The sequence below is a fragment of the Callorhinus ursinus genome, unplaced genomic scaffold, assembly GCF_003265705.2.
Source record: "Callorhinus ursinus isolate GAN/ISIS: 27379988/994484 unplaced genomic scaffold, GSC_fseal_2.0 scaffold34, whole genome shotgun sequence".
NCBI classification, from domain to species: Eukaryota; Metazoa; Chordata; class Mammalia; order Carnivora; family Otariidae; genus Callorhinus; species Callorhinus ursinus.
Genome location: NW_027397096.1, coordinates 1048142 through 1063803, shown reverse-complemented (window position 1 = coordinate 1063803; position 15662 = coordinate 1048142). Strand labels below are relative to the sequence as shown.

Genomic DNA, 15662 nt, shown 5'->3' with positions numbered 1-15662 from the left:
GTTTTCCTTGTTTTCTATAAAAATGTTCTGTGTGTTCTTCCTGCTAGTGACACCTGTTCACTGTATTTGTTTGGTGTTTTTGTTATTATTCAGGCTGATAGATTTGATGGTTCTAGACAACCCGTGATGGCTATCAAAGGAGCCAGAGTTTCTGATTTTGGTGGACGGAGCCTCTCTGTACTGTCTTCAAGCACGGTCATTGTGAATCCTGACATCCCGGAGGCCTATAAGCTTCGTGGATGGTAGGTTTTATGGGACTAACCAAAGGGGTTATTTGAGCCCGACCTTTGAGTGAGAAGAGCTGGCTCTTTTTGCTCTTATGATCAGTGTGTGAGCTATCTGCCGAGCAGAGGGCTTTCTTACTGAATGGAGCAGTCCCTATATTTCTTGGAAGCATTATGCCTTCTGAGAGAATGGCTTTAAAGCCCTTAAACCCCTTAAACTGACAAACCTGTAATCCCATGACAAACCCAGATATTGCAGAGGAGGCCGGCAGAATGGAAGTGCTGTGCTGCAGCCGACCTCGATCCTGCCAAAGTAAGGGGCAGCCAGGCTCTCACAGCTGTGTGCAGGACTGTGAGTGGGGGGCAGTTTTGTTTCCTAGGTTTAAAGCTGTGGGCTCCCAGGGGGTGGGGAAAGAATGTGCTTCCTTGTTTTGTCCACTTGGTGCTGAACGCATCTTCTGGTGTGTGTTCACTGGACTCTGATAAAGTGCGGTGGGAACAATGGGCTTTTGTTGGCATTGTATTGTTATTCCCCAAGTACTCAGGGGCTGAGGAAAGCCTATTAAAATCTCCTCACTATATCTAGCTTTGTAGGGTGTTAAAACTCTGCCTTTAAGGAGCACTTCAGACTGAAACATGGTATGCAAGAATTGATGTGGTCAGGGAAAACACTTTAACTAGCTTGAGTTTTAATAATTTGTATAGCTGTAGTCCCAGGGGAGTTGTGTCGGGTTCCACCTCTGGCCTAGGGTTTTAGTACTTAAAGAATTAGCTCCTGTGATAGACTTCTCACTTTTATTCTGAGTGTAATGTGAGCCACTAGAAGCACTAGTATTTGAATGATTTCATGAAACAGCTACTCAAGTGTTCATGTCACTCAGGCTGGCCTCTGAGTATCTATCCTGGTAGCTGGCATGGCATTAGAAGGCAGGGCCTATTGGTAGTCTGACCAGAAATAACGACAGCTTTGGTTTGTCCTTATTGCTTGATTTTCTTTTGGACTCTAGAGCTCGACCCCAGGTTAATTGCATGCCCACATTAAGGTCTTCATATTTTACTTGTCAATAACAGTGATCCTGGTCAACATAAAAAGACATGGCTGTCTCCAGAATAAAATGACTGGCATTGATCCAAGAGAAGTTCAATGCATACATCCCACCTAGGCAAGGATTGGAGATGTTAGATCTTGGTTATAACAATGTGGGGTTTTTTATTGTGAGAAGGGCTGCCTCTGTCCTTGCTCTGTTGATTCCTGATGAGCTATCTTTAGTGGCAAATATCTCCTTGGAGTTTTTGAAACCGTAAACTGGTGTAGCTAGTAGTGGTGAAACAGATTTATGGACCTTGCTGTGCTTCTGTGACGGATTTAGCCGCTTACCTGACAGAATGTGAAGGCAGTTGTCTGCAGCTTAAGGCAGCATCCATTCTGTTAGATGGTCTCTTTTTAAAAAGCCTGTTCTGTATGTGTTTAGCTTTTAGTTATCCTCCTTTTAGATGACATTGGCATGTTTTTAATCTCAGACTGACTCTTCCCTGCCACAAGTATGTTTCTGAGCCACTTTCCTTCATATCAGCTGATGTGTGATCAAGAAGTATAATCAGTTTTGGGGCGCCTGGGTGGCTCAGTTGTTAAGCGTCTGCCTTCGTCTCAGGTCATGGTCCCAGGGTCCTGGGATCGAACCCCGCATCCGGCTCCCTGCTCAGCAGGGGGCCTGCTTCTCCCGCTCCCACTCCCCCTGCTTGTGCTCTCTCTCTCGCTGTCTCTCTCTGTCAAATAAATAAATAAAAATCTTTAAAAAAAATTTTTTTAGTATAATCAGTTTTAATAATACTGTAGCATGAATTAATGTTAATTTTGATATTGGCATAGGTAAAATCTCACTAAGAAGATATTATCTATCTTCTGTTAAATTACTTTGGATTGTATAATCCTTTAAACTCTGTATCAGGCTTATCAGATTGTTTTTTAAGATTTTATTTATTTGAGGGCGCCTGGGTGGCTCAGTTGGTTAAGCGACTGCCTTCGGCTCAGGTCATGATCCTGAAGTCCCGGGATCGAGTCCCGCATCGGGCTCCCTGCTCAGCGGGGAGTCTGCTTCTCCCTCTGACCTTCCCCCCTCTCATGTACTCTCTCTCTCTCTCATTCTCTCTCTCAAATAAATAAATAAAATCTTTAAAAAAAAAAGATTTTATTTATTTGAGACAGAGCACAAGCTGGGGGAGGGGCAGAGGGAGAGGGATAAGCAGACACCCCACTGAGCGTGGAGTTCGAGGTGGGGCTCAATCCTAGGACCCTGGGATTATGACCTGAGCCGAAGTCAGATGCTTAGAAGTCAGACACTTAACCAACTGAGCCACCCAGGTGCCAGGCTTATAAGATCTTTTACCATGGGAACGTTTTTTGCCACCATGTTATATTATGGGGACTGCCACTTTCTATGCTGATATATTTCAGTAATGATAAAAATGCAGCTATTGACTGAGAATGAGCATCAGTAGCCTAAAGAACTATGTACCAGATGCTAATTTAAGAAAAGGTTGTTGTATTTTGGCGCTGTCTTTCTTGACCACTGGGGGGCATCAAAGCAATTGAGATGAAAAGAGGTCATTCCCTTCCTGCAGTTGGCTTAAGATACAAGGAGGAGGGTACTAACTTCAGCCCACGTGACCATGACCGATGAGTAGGGGTTGGGGGTGTGGATGGCCTGAATCTGGCAGTTAGAAACAAGTAATATATTCAATAAATATATATAAAGTACCTGTCGTTCTTTGTTTATTTTTCAGGTTTGACTCAGAAGGACAAGCCTTAGATGGTGTTTCCATCTCTGATCTAAAGAGTGGAGGAATAGGAGGGAGCAACACCAACTGGAAAACTTTATTTGAGGTTAAATCAGAGAACCTGGGCCATGGTGACAAGGTATCCCACATTCCTAACTTTATTCACAAAAGCACATAAAGTGTGCAAAAGGATGAGTTTTCAAACCTGATTTCTAGTACTAGGTGTCAGACATTCATTCAGAGCTATGATTCTTAACCAGTGCTCTGACCAGAGGATGACGTGACGGTGGAGAATCACTGTCAGGGTGAGGGAGCCATGCCTCCATGTATTTCTCACATATCTTTTTTTTTTTTTTTAAGATTTTTTATTTATTTATTTGACAGAGATAGTGAGAGCAGGAGCACAAGCAGGGGGAGTAGGAGAGGGAGAAGCAGGCTTCCCGCTGAGCAGGGAGCCCGATGCGGGACTCGATCCCAGAACCCTGGGATCATGACCTGAGCCGAAGGCAGATGCTTAATGACTGAGCCACCCAGGTGCCCCATCTCTCACATATCTTGAGGCAAAAAAAATGTTATGAACTCTGACTTAGAGAGTTGTTTAATTCTTTTTTTTTTTTTAAGATTTTATTTATTTATTTGAGAGAGAGAATGAGAGATAGAGAGAGCACGAGAGGGAAGAGGGTCAGAGGGAGAAGCAGACTCCCTGCTGAGCAGGGAGCCCAATGTGGGACTCGATCCCAGGACTCCAGGATCATGACCTGAGCTGAAGGCAGTCGCCCAACCAACTGAGCCACCCAGGCGCCCAAGAGAGTTGTTTAATTCTTAGAGGGATCTTAATGAAGAGGTAATGACTTCAGGTCCATATTTATTTTTGCTGATTGTTCCTGCAAATCAAAATGCCACATACCAAGAAGATGTGTTCTGAAGTTAGAGCCAACACTGAGCATTAGCGAGGCTCCGTGTCAGACATCAGGCAGTTCACGTAGGCCTTCACTGGCTGCACGATACTAACCTCTCATGGGCCAAACGTTTGCCACTATTTTCTGACAGGAACTGGCTCTTGTATTCGACTTTAGTTGCAGCTTCCTTCCAATGTTTGTATGTAATTACACTCTTCCCGTCTTTTTTTTTTTTTTAAGATTTTATTTATTTATTTGATAGAGACACAACGAGAGAGGGAACACAAGCAGGGGGAGTGGAAGAGGGAGAAGCAGGCTTCCCGCTGAGCAGGGAGCCTGATGCGGGGCTCGATCCCAGGACCCTGGGGTCATGACCGGAGCCGAAGGCAGACGCTTAACGACTGAGCCACCTGGGCACCCCTTCCCGTCTTGATCTAAACCTGTATTCCGCCAGCAGCTCAACATTTAAGTCATTTATTTCTCCTTTATGCTCCCCCAAACACAATTCCTACTTTTATTATTTTCATATTATATAATATAGTTTTTATTTACTGTCTCATTTCACCGTACTCCCTTATCCATCATTGTCATCAATGGCACCTTATGATGCTGTCATAAAGCATCTTGAGAATTAAACATTAGACAGATCTGTGTTGTCCTGGTCAGAGGAGCAGCCACTCTTCAGTTTCTCTTGATACCCAGTGTCCCTCTTAGATCTAAAATGTGTAATAAGAAATCAGGCCTAGGGGCACCTGGCTCACTCACTTGGAAGAGCATGTGACTCTTGGATCTCGGGGTTGTGAGTTCAAGCCCCTTGTTGGGTGTAGAGATTACTTAAAAATAAATAAATAAATTTTTAAAAAAAGAAAAGAAATTAGGCCTGGAGAGCACCTATTTGCACCCTAACTTTAAAGTCATGCATTGAATCTGGATCTTACCTGGAAATACAGAAAAACTCAATAGGCATTCTCCTAGGAGACTTTCTCCTAGGGTGTAACCTCTGTACCCACTGTGGGGCTCAAACGTACAACCCCAAGATCAAGAGTCGCATGCTCTCCTGACTGAGCCAGCCAGATGCCCCGAGACTCACTTTCTTGGAGCCTTCTAGATTGAGGCCTCACTCAGTCTCTTTAAACATTCACATTATTGTTTGATGTTTTTTTGGTCTGAGACATTGGGAAGCCCTGGAGGTTGCCGACCTGGCTCTGAATTCGGAGTACACCCAGAGGGAACTGTTCACCCCCCAAAATTATTCACTCTGTATCCTCTCTTTGAGAGGTAAGAAGTAAAACAAATAGGAACAACATAAAGCAGGAGCACGTGATGTAGTCCTTGCTACATTGACCTCTCGGTGGCCTTCCCGCGTCAACGGCCTAGGCCAGGGTTGGCACACAGCTCATGCGTGCGTTTGCATGCTCACGCAGTGAGCGGCGGCAACAGAGACGGTGACTGGCTCACAAAGCCTAAAATACTTCCTGTCTGGCTTTCTACACAGTTTGCCACCATGGCCTAGACAAAGATGCAGGGCATTGTAGGCCCCGGAAATCACAGCTGTTGTTTTACCCGTGGGAGGGCGGTTGGCCACCGCTGCCCTGGGTTCGCCTGCATTCGCCTGCGTTTCCTCCATCGGTTACCTTTGGAGAGTCCGAGGAACCGGAGGAACAAATCCTGTCTCTTGAAGTCTTTGTCTTTCATAGCGTCTTTTTCTGTTTTGTTTTGTTTTGTTTTTTAAAGATTTTATTTATTTGAAGAGAGAGACAGAGAGAGAGGGAACACAAGCAGGGGGAGTGGCAGAGGGAGAAGCAGGCTCCCCGCTGAGCAGGGAGCCCGATGTGGGGCTCGATCCCAGGACCCCGGGATCACGACCTGAGCCAAAGGCAGATGCCTAACGACTGAGCCACCCAGGCGCCCCTTTTTCTGTTTTTAATTAATTAATTTGGTCTAATTTAGAATTCGCTTTTATTGTTAAAGGATAATACCCTTTAGAACTTAGTTTATTATCTTTGTAGGTTTTGGAGTCAGCACAAGTAATTTCAGAAGCTATAGCATAAATTATTCCCTCTAAAGCCAGTGGAATCTCAGGGATTCGTATATGTAAACACGTGACGCTTACATAGAAGGGCAGGCTGTGGGCAGGTCGAACGTAGGCCTCGTGTTCTAGATCTCATGGCACTCTTTTCTCCCGAAGGCCGACTACTTTAGCTCTGTGGCGACAGTAGTGTATCTTCGCAAAGAGAACTGTATGTATCAGGCCTGCCCAACTCAGGACTGCAATAAGAAAGTGATTGACCAGCAGAATGGATTATACCGCTGTGAAAAGTGTGACAGTGAATTTCCCAGCTTCAAGTACCGCATGATCCTGTCAGTAAGTAGAATGGGCAGATGGGAAGTACTGTGCTGCTTCTTGAGTCCTTGCCAAGAGCCAGGCCCTGTAGAGACAACAGCAAAAGTAAGACTGCTGGGGGCAGGAAGCCTGCGGATGAGTAAGTGCTGAAGAGCTTCTTACTGTTCTAGGAGTACGGCAAGTAAGGGTCCTTTCACTCACCTGAACAGCAGTCTGTCTCCTACTGAGAACTTTTCTTCGTACCAGAAAGTTGCATTTAGGTACCCAGCTGACGGCGGTTGCTGTGTGCGTAGTACAGTTGCAGTGTCGGTGACACTCTCCCGCTAACCCGAGACGGAGGTAGATTCGTTTGAAACAGCGTTTCTGGAGAGCAGTAGTTATACAGCCAGTGCCTGTATTTAGTTCTCTCTCTTGTAGATAGTCTGTTCCTCTTGGCCTTCCTAGAGCTGACTTCTCAGGAATGTGACCGCATGCTGATGTGGGAGTGTGGCTTTTTTGCATTGTAAGAATTGTTTCTGTTTTAAAAACCTTTAAAGTGAAGGGTGTCCTTTAAAAAAAAAAAACATAATACTAAAGGATAATAAAGGTATAAGAAAATAGGTATTCTTGCGTTTTTCCAGAAGGTGATTTGGCAGTAATATATCAGGAGCCTTAAAAATGTTTATATTTTCTGGCACATTAAACACTTGGAGGGAATTTCTTCTAAGAAATCATCAGAGATGTTACAGCTGTGTAAAGTTATTTCTTACTCTGTTATTATGAAAACTTCGATACAACTTAAACTTCCTTAATATTTTATTGGTTAATTCCTTTATTATATAGCTGTAGTGTGGAATACTGTGAAGGCATCAGAATCTGACAATCATTTGACAGTTTTCTACAGTTAAAACATTTGAAAATGACATGAATATATGTTCAGGTTTATTAATTGAAACAGCTAATTTTAAATGGAGTGTTTGATATAGTCTTGAGGTATGTACACACACAGAAAACAGACTTAGAGGACAAATACCAGAGTGTTGATTGAGGTTATTTCTGGTTGATTTCTAGTTTCTTCTGCATTTTCCTTTTTTTTCCCCTTGTAATAGCAAATTTAAATTAAATTAATTAAAAATATTTTTAGATAAAAAATAAAGGATTTTACTTATCCTTTCTATATTCTAATTGCCCCTTAAAATGTTAGTTCACAAAAACTAATGTAATGTATGGTGATTAACATAACATAATAAAAATTCTGAAAAAAAAATGTTAGTTCAGCAGGAAATTCTACATTTCTACATTTAAACTTCCTATTTTTACAGAAAATAAACATAAACTTAACTTCATTGAACTAGGATGGAGAAAGTTGTTTATTTTTTTAATTTAAAAAAATTTTTTTAATTTTAATTTTATTTATTTGACACACAGAGAGACAGCTAGAGAGGGAACACAAGCAGGGGGAGCGGGAGAGGGAGAAGCAGGCTTCCCGCTGAGCAGGGAGCCCGATGTGGGGCTCCATCCCAGGACCCTGGGATCGTAACCTGAGCTGAAGGCAGACGCTTAACGACTGAGCCACCCAGGTGCCCCAAGAAAATTGTTTTAGATGGTTTATCAGCCTTTCTGTGAAACTCATAAATAGGAATCCCAGCACACTGGTTTCACGAGATGGTGTCTCCATTGTCACCCTCCTCAGCTCTTTGCCTCTAGGAATAGCATGAGGTAAACAAACTGTAGGTGTGAACCCTAGTGTGTAATATATTCTCTCATATATGGGAGTGTTTTTAACTTTTCTTGTCCCCTATTTTTTCATCATAACTTTTGATATTAAACCTCCATGTCCATGCCAAGCGAATATGTAGAATCATCAAATGCTACCTTAAAAAAAAAAAAAAAAACCTTTGCTTTCTTATATGTACTAAGACTTTTACTTTAGCAGGTGGATTCTGTGTGATCCACTTTCTTCCCTGACTCTCCCCTGTTTGATTTTACCATTGTCCAAGTGGAGACACTTGATTGCTCATTTCTGTTGCTAGTTAAGTTTGGCAGCTGGATGAAGGCCCTTAAGCTCAAGCTTTTAAATAGTCTGGGATGTTCAGCAGTGAATGGAACTAGTCTTATGGAACTAGTGACTGAAGGATGTAGAGTTTAAAATGCAGAGAACCTGCTGTCACTCTTTGGAGGCTCATTCAAAACCTCGAGTCCAAAGGGCATTGCAGCTGGAGGGGAACCTAGTCTGGTATACCTGGATTCTGTGTCTGAAGGAGAGTTGAGTTGGGTTGTTATCTCCACTGAGATCTGAAATCACATGTCCATGGCATATTGTGTTCCTCCTGTGATCCAGACTTATATTTTAAACTTCTTTCTGTAATATTTTCCTCTTTTGAAAGAAGATAGCATATATAGTGGTAATGGATTTTTCCCTGGGAATTATTTTAATGAATGGAAAAAGTTAATCTTCCAGTCTCCTGAGTATGTCTTCCTTTCATTATTTCTTGGCTGAATTAATTTATAATGTGTTTTTCAGGTAAATATTGCTGATTTTCAAGAGAATCAGTGGGTCACTTGTTTCCAGGAATCTGCAGAGACCATCATTGGACAAAGCACTGCTTATCTTGGGGAGTTAAAAGAGAAGGTTGGCCTCATCTTTTATTATTACTGTAACGGTTGCTAATAACACCCTTTTTTTGCTCTTTAATTTTTTTTTAACTTCTTTGGGGTGTTGTATATAGTTTCTCAGTCTGATGATGTTTTAAGAGCTCATCTGATTCTGTCAAATTTTGTCCACCTTGGGTGTACTAACAATGAGTAATCAAGTAATGTATAAAAAAGTGCTTTATGGGTGCCTGGTTGGCTCTTTCAGTATAGCGTGCAGCTCTTGATCTCAGGGTTGTGAGTTTACGCTCCACGGTGGGTGTGGAGCCTCCTTAAAAAAAAAAAAAAAAGCGCTTTGAAAACAGCACTTTACAAGTATAAAGCACTTACTTCTCCTGTTACTGTTAGCGCACTAAAGTTGATGTGCCTACAATCACTTGAGATCTGGAAGGTATCTTCTGAAGTAATCTGAGATACAGATGTGCCCTTTTAACATAATAAACACCTTCCTGAAAGGTTGAGTCAAATCCTGGTTTAAATTCACATATAAGGTACTTCCTACTCCAGGTCTTCAGATGCAGTTCTTACAAAGTAACTTTCTTTCCTAAGATAACTTTATCCATTTCATTTTTATAAATTTGTATTTTAATATATTAGGTTTATTTAATGTAGGGGATAGATTACTAATTTTGCTAAATGTAGGAAAGATACTCAGATAAAATGTGTAAAGATGGGGACACCTGGGTGGCTCAGTTGGTTAAGCGTCTGCCTTTGGCTCAGGTCATGATCCCAGGGTCCTGGGATGGAGTCCTGCATTGGGCTCCCTGCTCAGTGGGGAGTCTGCTTCTTCCTCTGCCCCTCTCCGCAACTCGTGCTCTGTCTCTCAAATAAATAAATGAAATCGTTTAAAAAAAAAATGTGTACAGATGACCAGTGCGCCTGGGTGGCTCAGTTGGTTAAGCGACTGCCTTCGAGTCAGGTCATGATCCTGGAGTCCCGGGATCGAGTCCCGCATTGGGCTCCCCACTCAGCGGGGAGTCTGCTTCCTCCTCTGACCCTCTCCCCTCTCATGCTCTCTCTCTATCTCATTCTCTCTCTCAAATAAATAAATAAAATCTTTAAAAAAAAATAAAAATAAAGATGACCAATGAAAGCTGTGTTTTCTGGTGTACACAAATTAGCATCTCTCTATAGATTTTTCCCCTTTTCCTCCAAATTGGTTAGAAAATTTATAAATAGGGGCGCCTGGGTGGCTCAGTCGTTAAGTGTCTGCCTTCGGCTCAGGTCATGATCTCAGGGTCTTGGGATCGAGCCCCACATCGGGCTCCCTGCTCCGCGGGAAGCCTGCTTCTCCCTCTCCCACTCCCCCTGCTTGTGTTCCCTCTCTCGCTGTGTCTCTCTCTGTCAAATAAATAAATAAAATCTTTAAAAAAAAAAAATTTATAAATAAACCACTAAGGAAATACACACACACACACACCACTAAGAAAAAAAAGATTTGTCGTTGGTTTGGTGTGTTTTTCTTATTCTTTCCTGGCTTCAGTTTGTCCATTCGGCTCCCCCCTCCCCCAACACACACCTTTTTTAAATTGTTTGTGAGATCTCTGAAAATAATGCCAACAAGCCCCTTTTATAGAAAGAACTGGAATTAACTTTAAAGTATGATGGTATCTTTCATCTGTTTTGCCTGGTTCTTTATTTTCATATCAGATTTTAAGGCTCAAGGCAGCTTTTCAGGGTTTTTTATGAGCTTATTACATTTGACTGTTTTTACTGCTGGTGAATGAGGACATATAGAAACTCTTCCCTCAGGAACCATGATATTCTTGGAGTACATGCTCCATGCTTTCTCTAATCTTGAAGAATAATGGCAACTAGTATAATTTTCTTAAGGTTTAACACATTGTTTTATTTACGTATCTGAAAGCCCAGAGGACTTTGTGTGTATATGTGAAGTAACTTTTATACAAGAGTTCTGTGTGGGCGCCTGGGTGGCTCAGTTGGTTGGGCAACTGCCTTCAGCTCAGGTCATGATCCTGGAGTCCCGGGATCGAGTCCCATATCGGGCTCCCTGCTCAGCGGGGAGTCTGCTTCTCCCTCTGACCCTCTTCCCTCTTGTGCTCTCTATCTCTCATTCTCTCTCTCTCAAATAAATAAATAAAATCTTTAAAAAAAAAAAGAGTTCTGTGTAACAAAACCATTTTCATGTTCCATGTGGTTTGAAAAGGTATTAACTGACATGAACTATTAATTTTATATAAAGTTACTGGAAATGTTAGGCATATTTATATAAAAGGCTTTCTCTGATTCCTGTTTACCAGACATTTTTTTTTTTTAATAAAAAATCTTAATTAGTGGGGCCTGCCTCAGTCCGTGGAACATGTGACTTGTGACTTTTGATATCAGGGTCATGTATTTGAGCCCCACACTGGGTGTAGAGATTACTTAAAAAAAAAAAAAAAAGTAAAAGAAAAGCTTAAATAGGGATGCCTGGGTGGCTCAGTCATTAAGCATCTGCCTTCGGCTCAGGTCATGATCCCAGGGTCCTGGGATCAAGCCCGGAGTCTGGCTCCATGCTCAGCGGGGAGCCTGCTTCTCCCTCTGACCCTCTTCCCTCTCATGCTTTCTATCTCTCATTCTCTCTCTCTCTCAAATAAATAAATAAAATCTTTAAAAAAAATGTGTTTCTAAGAGTGGTTTAATTTTATTGTTATTATGGTGAAATATGCATAACATAAAATTTACCATTTTAACCATTTTTACGTTCAGTACACTCATTAAATACTAATTCTCCATTTCCCCTTCCTCTGGCCCCTGGCAACCATTCTACTTTCTGTCTCTGTGAATTTGACTACTCTAGGTAGAGTATTTTAGTTTATTAATAAAATTCTACCTAAACAGTTTTGTGGGGGTTTTTTTAAGATTTTATTTATTTAAGGTTTTTTTAAGATTTTATTTATTTGACAGAGAGACACGGCGAGAGAGGGAACAGAAGCAGGGGGAGTGGGAGAGGGAGAAGCAGGCTTCCCGCTGAGCAGGGAGCCCGATGTGGGGCTCGATCCCAGGACCCTGGGATCATGACCTGAGCTGAAGGCAGACGCTTAACGACTGAGCCACCCAGGCACCCTTCTACCTAAACGGTTTTATGTAATGAAATGTCAACTATAGATTAGTCCTTCCTAAGTAATTTAAACCACTGGGGGTAAAAAAAATTTGAGATTTTTCTCAAAAGTCTTTTTAAAAATGTTTTTTCTTGGGGCGCCTGGGTGGTTCAGTTGGTTGAACATCTGTCTTCGGCTCGGGTCATGATCCTGGAGCCCTGGGATGGAGCCCCACATTGGGCTCCCTGCTTAGTGGGGAGTTTGTCTCTCCCTCTCCCTCTGCTGTTCCCTCTGCTTATGCTCTCTCTCAAATAAATAAAATCTTAAAAAATAAAAAATTTAGAAAAAATATTTTATTTTTAAGTAATCCCTACACCCAATGTGGGGCTCGAACCTACAACCCCAAGATCCAGAGTCATATGCTCTTCTGACTGAGCCAGCCAGGCGCCCCTTCAAAAATCTTTTTTTTTTTTTTTAAAGATTTTATTGATTTATTTGACAGAGAAAGAGAGCACAAGCAGGGGGAGTGGCAGGTAGAGGCAGAGGCAGAAGCAGGTTCCCCGCGGAGTAGGGAGCCTGATGCAGGGCTCCATCCCAGGACCCTGGGATCATGACCTGAGCCAAAGGCAGACGCTTAACCAACTGAGCCACCCAGGTGCTCCACCCCTTCAAAAATCTTAATGGGTATTTTCAAATGGTCTGGTAGCTTCCATGCCTAAAGTTTTAACGTTTGTTTTTGCAGAATGAGCAAGCATTTGAGGAAGTTTTCCAGAATGCCAACTTCCGATCTTTCACATTCAGGATCAGGGTGAAACTGGAGACCTACAATGTAAGAGGGGTCACCTGGGGTGGGAAGCTACTGTTTGTCACCCACAGCAAGAGTCCGGTGGCAGCTGTCACTTAATTGTGTACTGTGTGCCAGACCCAGGGCTAAGCTCCCTGGATCTTCCCAGCGCTGAGGAAACAAAGTTAGAGAGGTTGAGTGTTCTGTCTAGTGTTGAGCATCTAGAGGGAAATGCTGCATGGTCTCTTCAGTTACAACCTGGGGTTTTTTTTGTTGGTGTACTGACAAAGATTGGTAGGGTGTTTAGTGGACTCACTTCCATGAGGTTTAGGCCCTGAAGGTATGTGAAACGAAGACCACACATAGTTAAAATTGCCTTGAAAATTCCTTTAAGTTGCCTATAACATCATATAATTGGATAGTCCTACTATAACAGCATTTATTGATTACTTACTATCTGCCAGTTACTCTTCTACACCCTTTATTTTACATCTAGTATCTCACTTGATCCTGGCAGTAACCCACATGTAAGAACTACTGTTATCCCCATTTTACCACTGAAAAAATGGAGGCATGCAGAGAATAAATAATATACATAAGTCATATGCCAGCACATGGCAGAACTAAGATTCCGGCCCCAGCTTCAGAGTTTTGCTCTTCACCATCCTTATAAATAGGATTATGTCGTCATTACGAAGCGCATGCACACAGAAGTGCTTGAGCCCTGGAACCAGACTGTGCACCCTTTCTGGGCATCCCGTCATCCTGCCTCTGAAGGCATTGTTGAGTCCTGATGAATGAGTGAGGACGGAGAGTTCTCTCTGCTTGTTTCAGGGTTTCCTCACTCTGTTTTATTATTACACCTTAACCCTAGTACCTGCTAGTAGACACTGAATGAGGTAGGGAGTCAAATGTGATGGAGTGTCAGAGTGAGGTGGGACCCGGGGACGATTTGAGGGGTCGTGCAGTGCTCTCATGGTGCCCACAGAGATGGTGAGGTGCAGAGAGCTTGTCTCTTGCAGAGCTGAGATGGCCCCAGACCAGGTCTTCCTCCTCTGCCGTGGGTGCTTTTGCTTTCACACCAATCTCAGAACTAGCTGTGTGGCTTCAGCAAGTCACTTCTCTTCTCTGGGCTCCTATGTCCCCCTCTGCAGAGAAAATAAATTGACCTAAATCAGCCCGCTGGTCCATCCCATTTGGAATCTAGGCTTCTGAGAGCTTGGGGGCACGAGGGAAAGATGAAGAGGGGCTTCTGTCCACTCTCCCGGCTCCAGAAGTTCCGAACATGGCTCTAACGGGTGATTGTTTTCTGAATTGGAATGACTGAACACTAAGTCCAGCATGCCTTTGTGTTTTCTCCCGCTGGGATCATTGAAACCTCTGAAGCAAAGGGGGTTATCACCACCACTCCATGCCGTGGGCTTTCCTCCGCTCACAGACTGCTTTTCTCTTCTCAAAGGACGAGTCTCGAATTAAGGCCACCGTGATGGACGTGAAGCCGGTGGACTACAGAGAATATGGCAGAAGGCTGATCATGAACATCAGGAGAAATGCGCTGATGTGAGAAGAGCAGGGCTGATGGGGTAGAAGTTTGGAGAGGCAAAGCTGAAATGGAACCGCTTCCTTCCCCCCTCCCCGCGTGACGTTTCCGCGTGAGCTGTGCGGCACAGAGAGCCTCTCTGAGGCGGCTGAAGCGCTTTCCTCCCTCGGGCGCCTCTTGGAGCCCATCGTGCCCGCTGATAGGCACGGCAGACGGGCTCCGACGGCTCTGGTGCAAACTATCTGTCCCAGGGGGTCGGTGGCCCGTAATGTAGTGCCGGCCACTCCCTCTGTCTTCAGGCTTTTGTCCGTTTTATTAAGATTTCATTATCTTCAAGCAGGAATTATGTCACAAGTAATTGACCCTAACTCTGCAGACAGTGAAAGAAATTATGGAATGAGGGTTTCCGCCTCTCCCGTGGCGATACCCTCAAGACTTGGGCTCCCTCTCAGGAGGGGGGGCTGAGAAGCGGGTGTGCGGGGCCTGCACTGTAGTGTGAGTGTGTCTTTCTGGAATGCAAAGGCTCTCTCTTTCGAGAGGTGCCACATAGTTGTTAATGCCTGGAATGGTAATAGGGTAGAATTATTAATCAAAGACATATCTTTTATATCTGAAGAATATCCCTCCTTCAGGGTTTAATAGGCTGAGTCAGATGGGTCTGATATTCATCAAAATTGTCTCTTCTGAGGAAAGCTGATAAGCATTGACTTGCTGTCCCCCAGGGACATCCCGGCAACTACAAAGCATTGCTTTAATTTTCACTTCAATTAATGTTGCTTTTGGGTTGGCGAATGCACACTTTTTCTACCTGTACATATTTCTTACACTTGTATGTTTCATTTCTTGATTAAAGCTATGTTAAATAGAAGGGATTTTGAAGGAGAGGCCCTTTGTTTCCCCTGCTTTGTTTTAATAAACAGAATACTCTCTGCGTGTGAATCCTACTTTGAATGCAAAGGGTTCTTATAACTGGAAAGCAATTAATTAGCCTTCATAATAAATGTTCACTTGGGGGAGATGTTAACTCATTACAGACTCAAAGATTAGTCCAAGGCATAGAGATCATTCATCCTAATGTTTGCCACCCTAAGATGCATCTTTAAAAGAATGAAAACACTAAAAAAGCCATTGTGCTCAAGAATGCTGATGATCTGGCACTTTGGGATTTTATTGATGTTCACACAGCAGTCTAACACCAACCAGGCTTTGAAATGTGTACAGACGGTGAGCCAGTAAGAAAACAGTAATTATGCTACTGGGCTTTTCAGTCAGCAAGAGCACGCTTGCTCTGTGTGTTCCTAATCGTATCAATCATCTATCCGGTTGCCTCGACCCACCAACTTGGCGTTTGCTGCACATGTCTCCCCAAGCGTTCAGGCGGCGTTGCAGTCTGGAGGACCTGGGTTTGAATCCGTGCAGGG

At 43.2% G+C, this 15662-nt stretch overlaps 1 protein-coding gene across 4 annotated transcripts in view; it reads left to right on the top strand.

The window, feature by feature from the left end:
• The window catches only part of RPA1 (replication protein A1), a 75183-nt gene extending 60011 nt beyond the window's left edge, over positions 1-15172 (top strand). For 2 of the 4 annotated variants that reach the window (XM_073879281.1, XM_073879283.1), the window contains exons 12-18: positions 94-242; positions 3009-3141; positions 6090-6266; positions 8749-8856; positions 12660-12746; positions 13379-13478; positions 14161-15172. In XM_073879281.1, coding sequence (XP_073735382.1) covers positions 94-242; positions 3009-3141; positions 6090-6266; positions 8749-8856; positions 12660-12746; positions 13379-13478; positions 14161-14177 — 771 coding nt within the window. In that variant the 3' untranslated portion in view covers positions 14178-15172. Of the gene's footprint in view, positions 1-93; positions 243-3008; positions 3142-6089; positions 6267-8748; positions 8857-12659; positions 12747-13378; positions 13511-14160 lie in introns of those variants that run through there. The other 2 variants (XM_025851283.2, XM_073879282.1) reach the window with 2 other exon arrangements.
• The last annotated feature ends 490 nt before the right edge of the window (positions 15173-15662 follow it).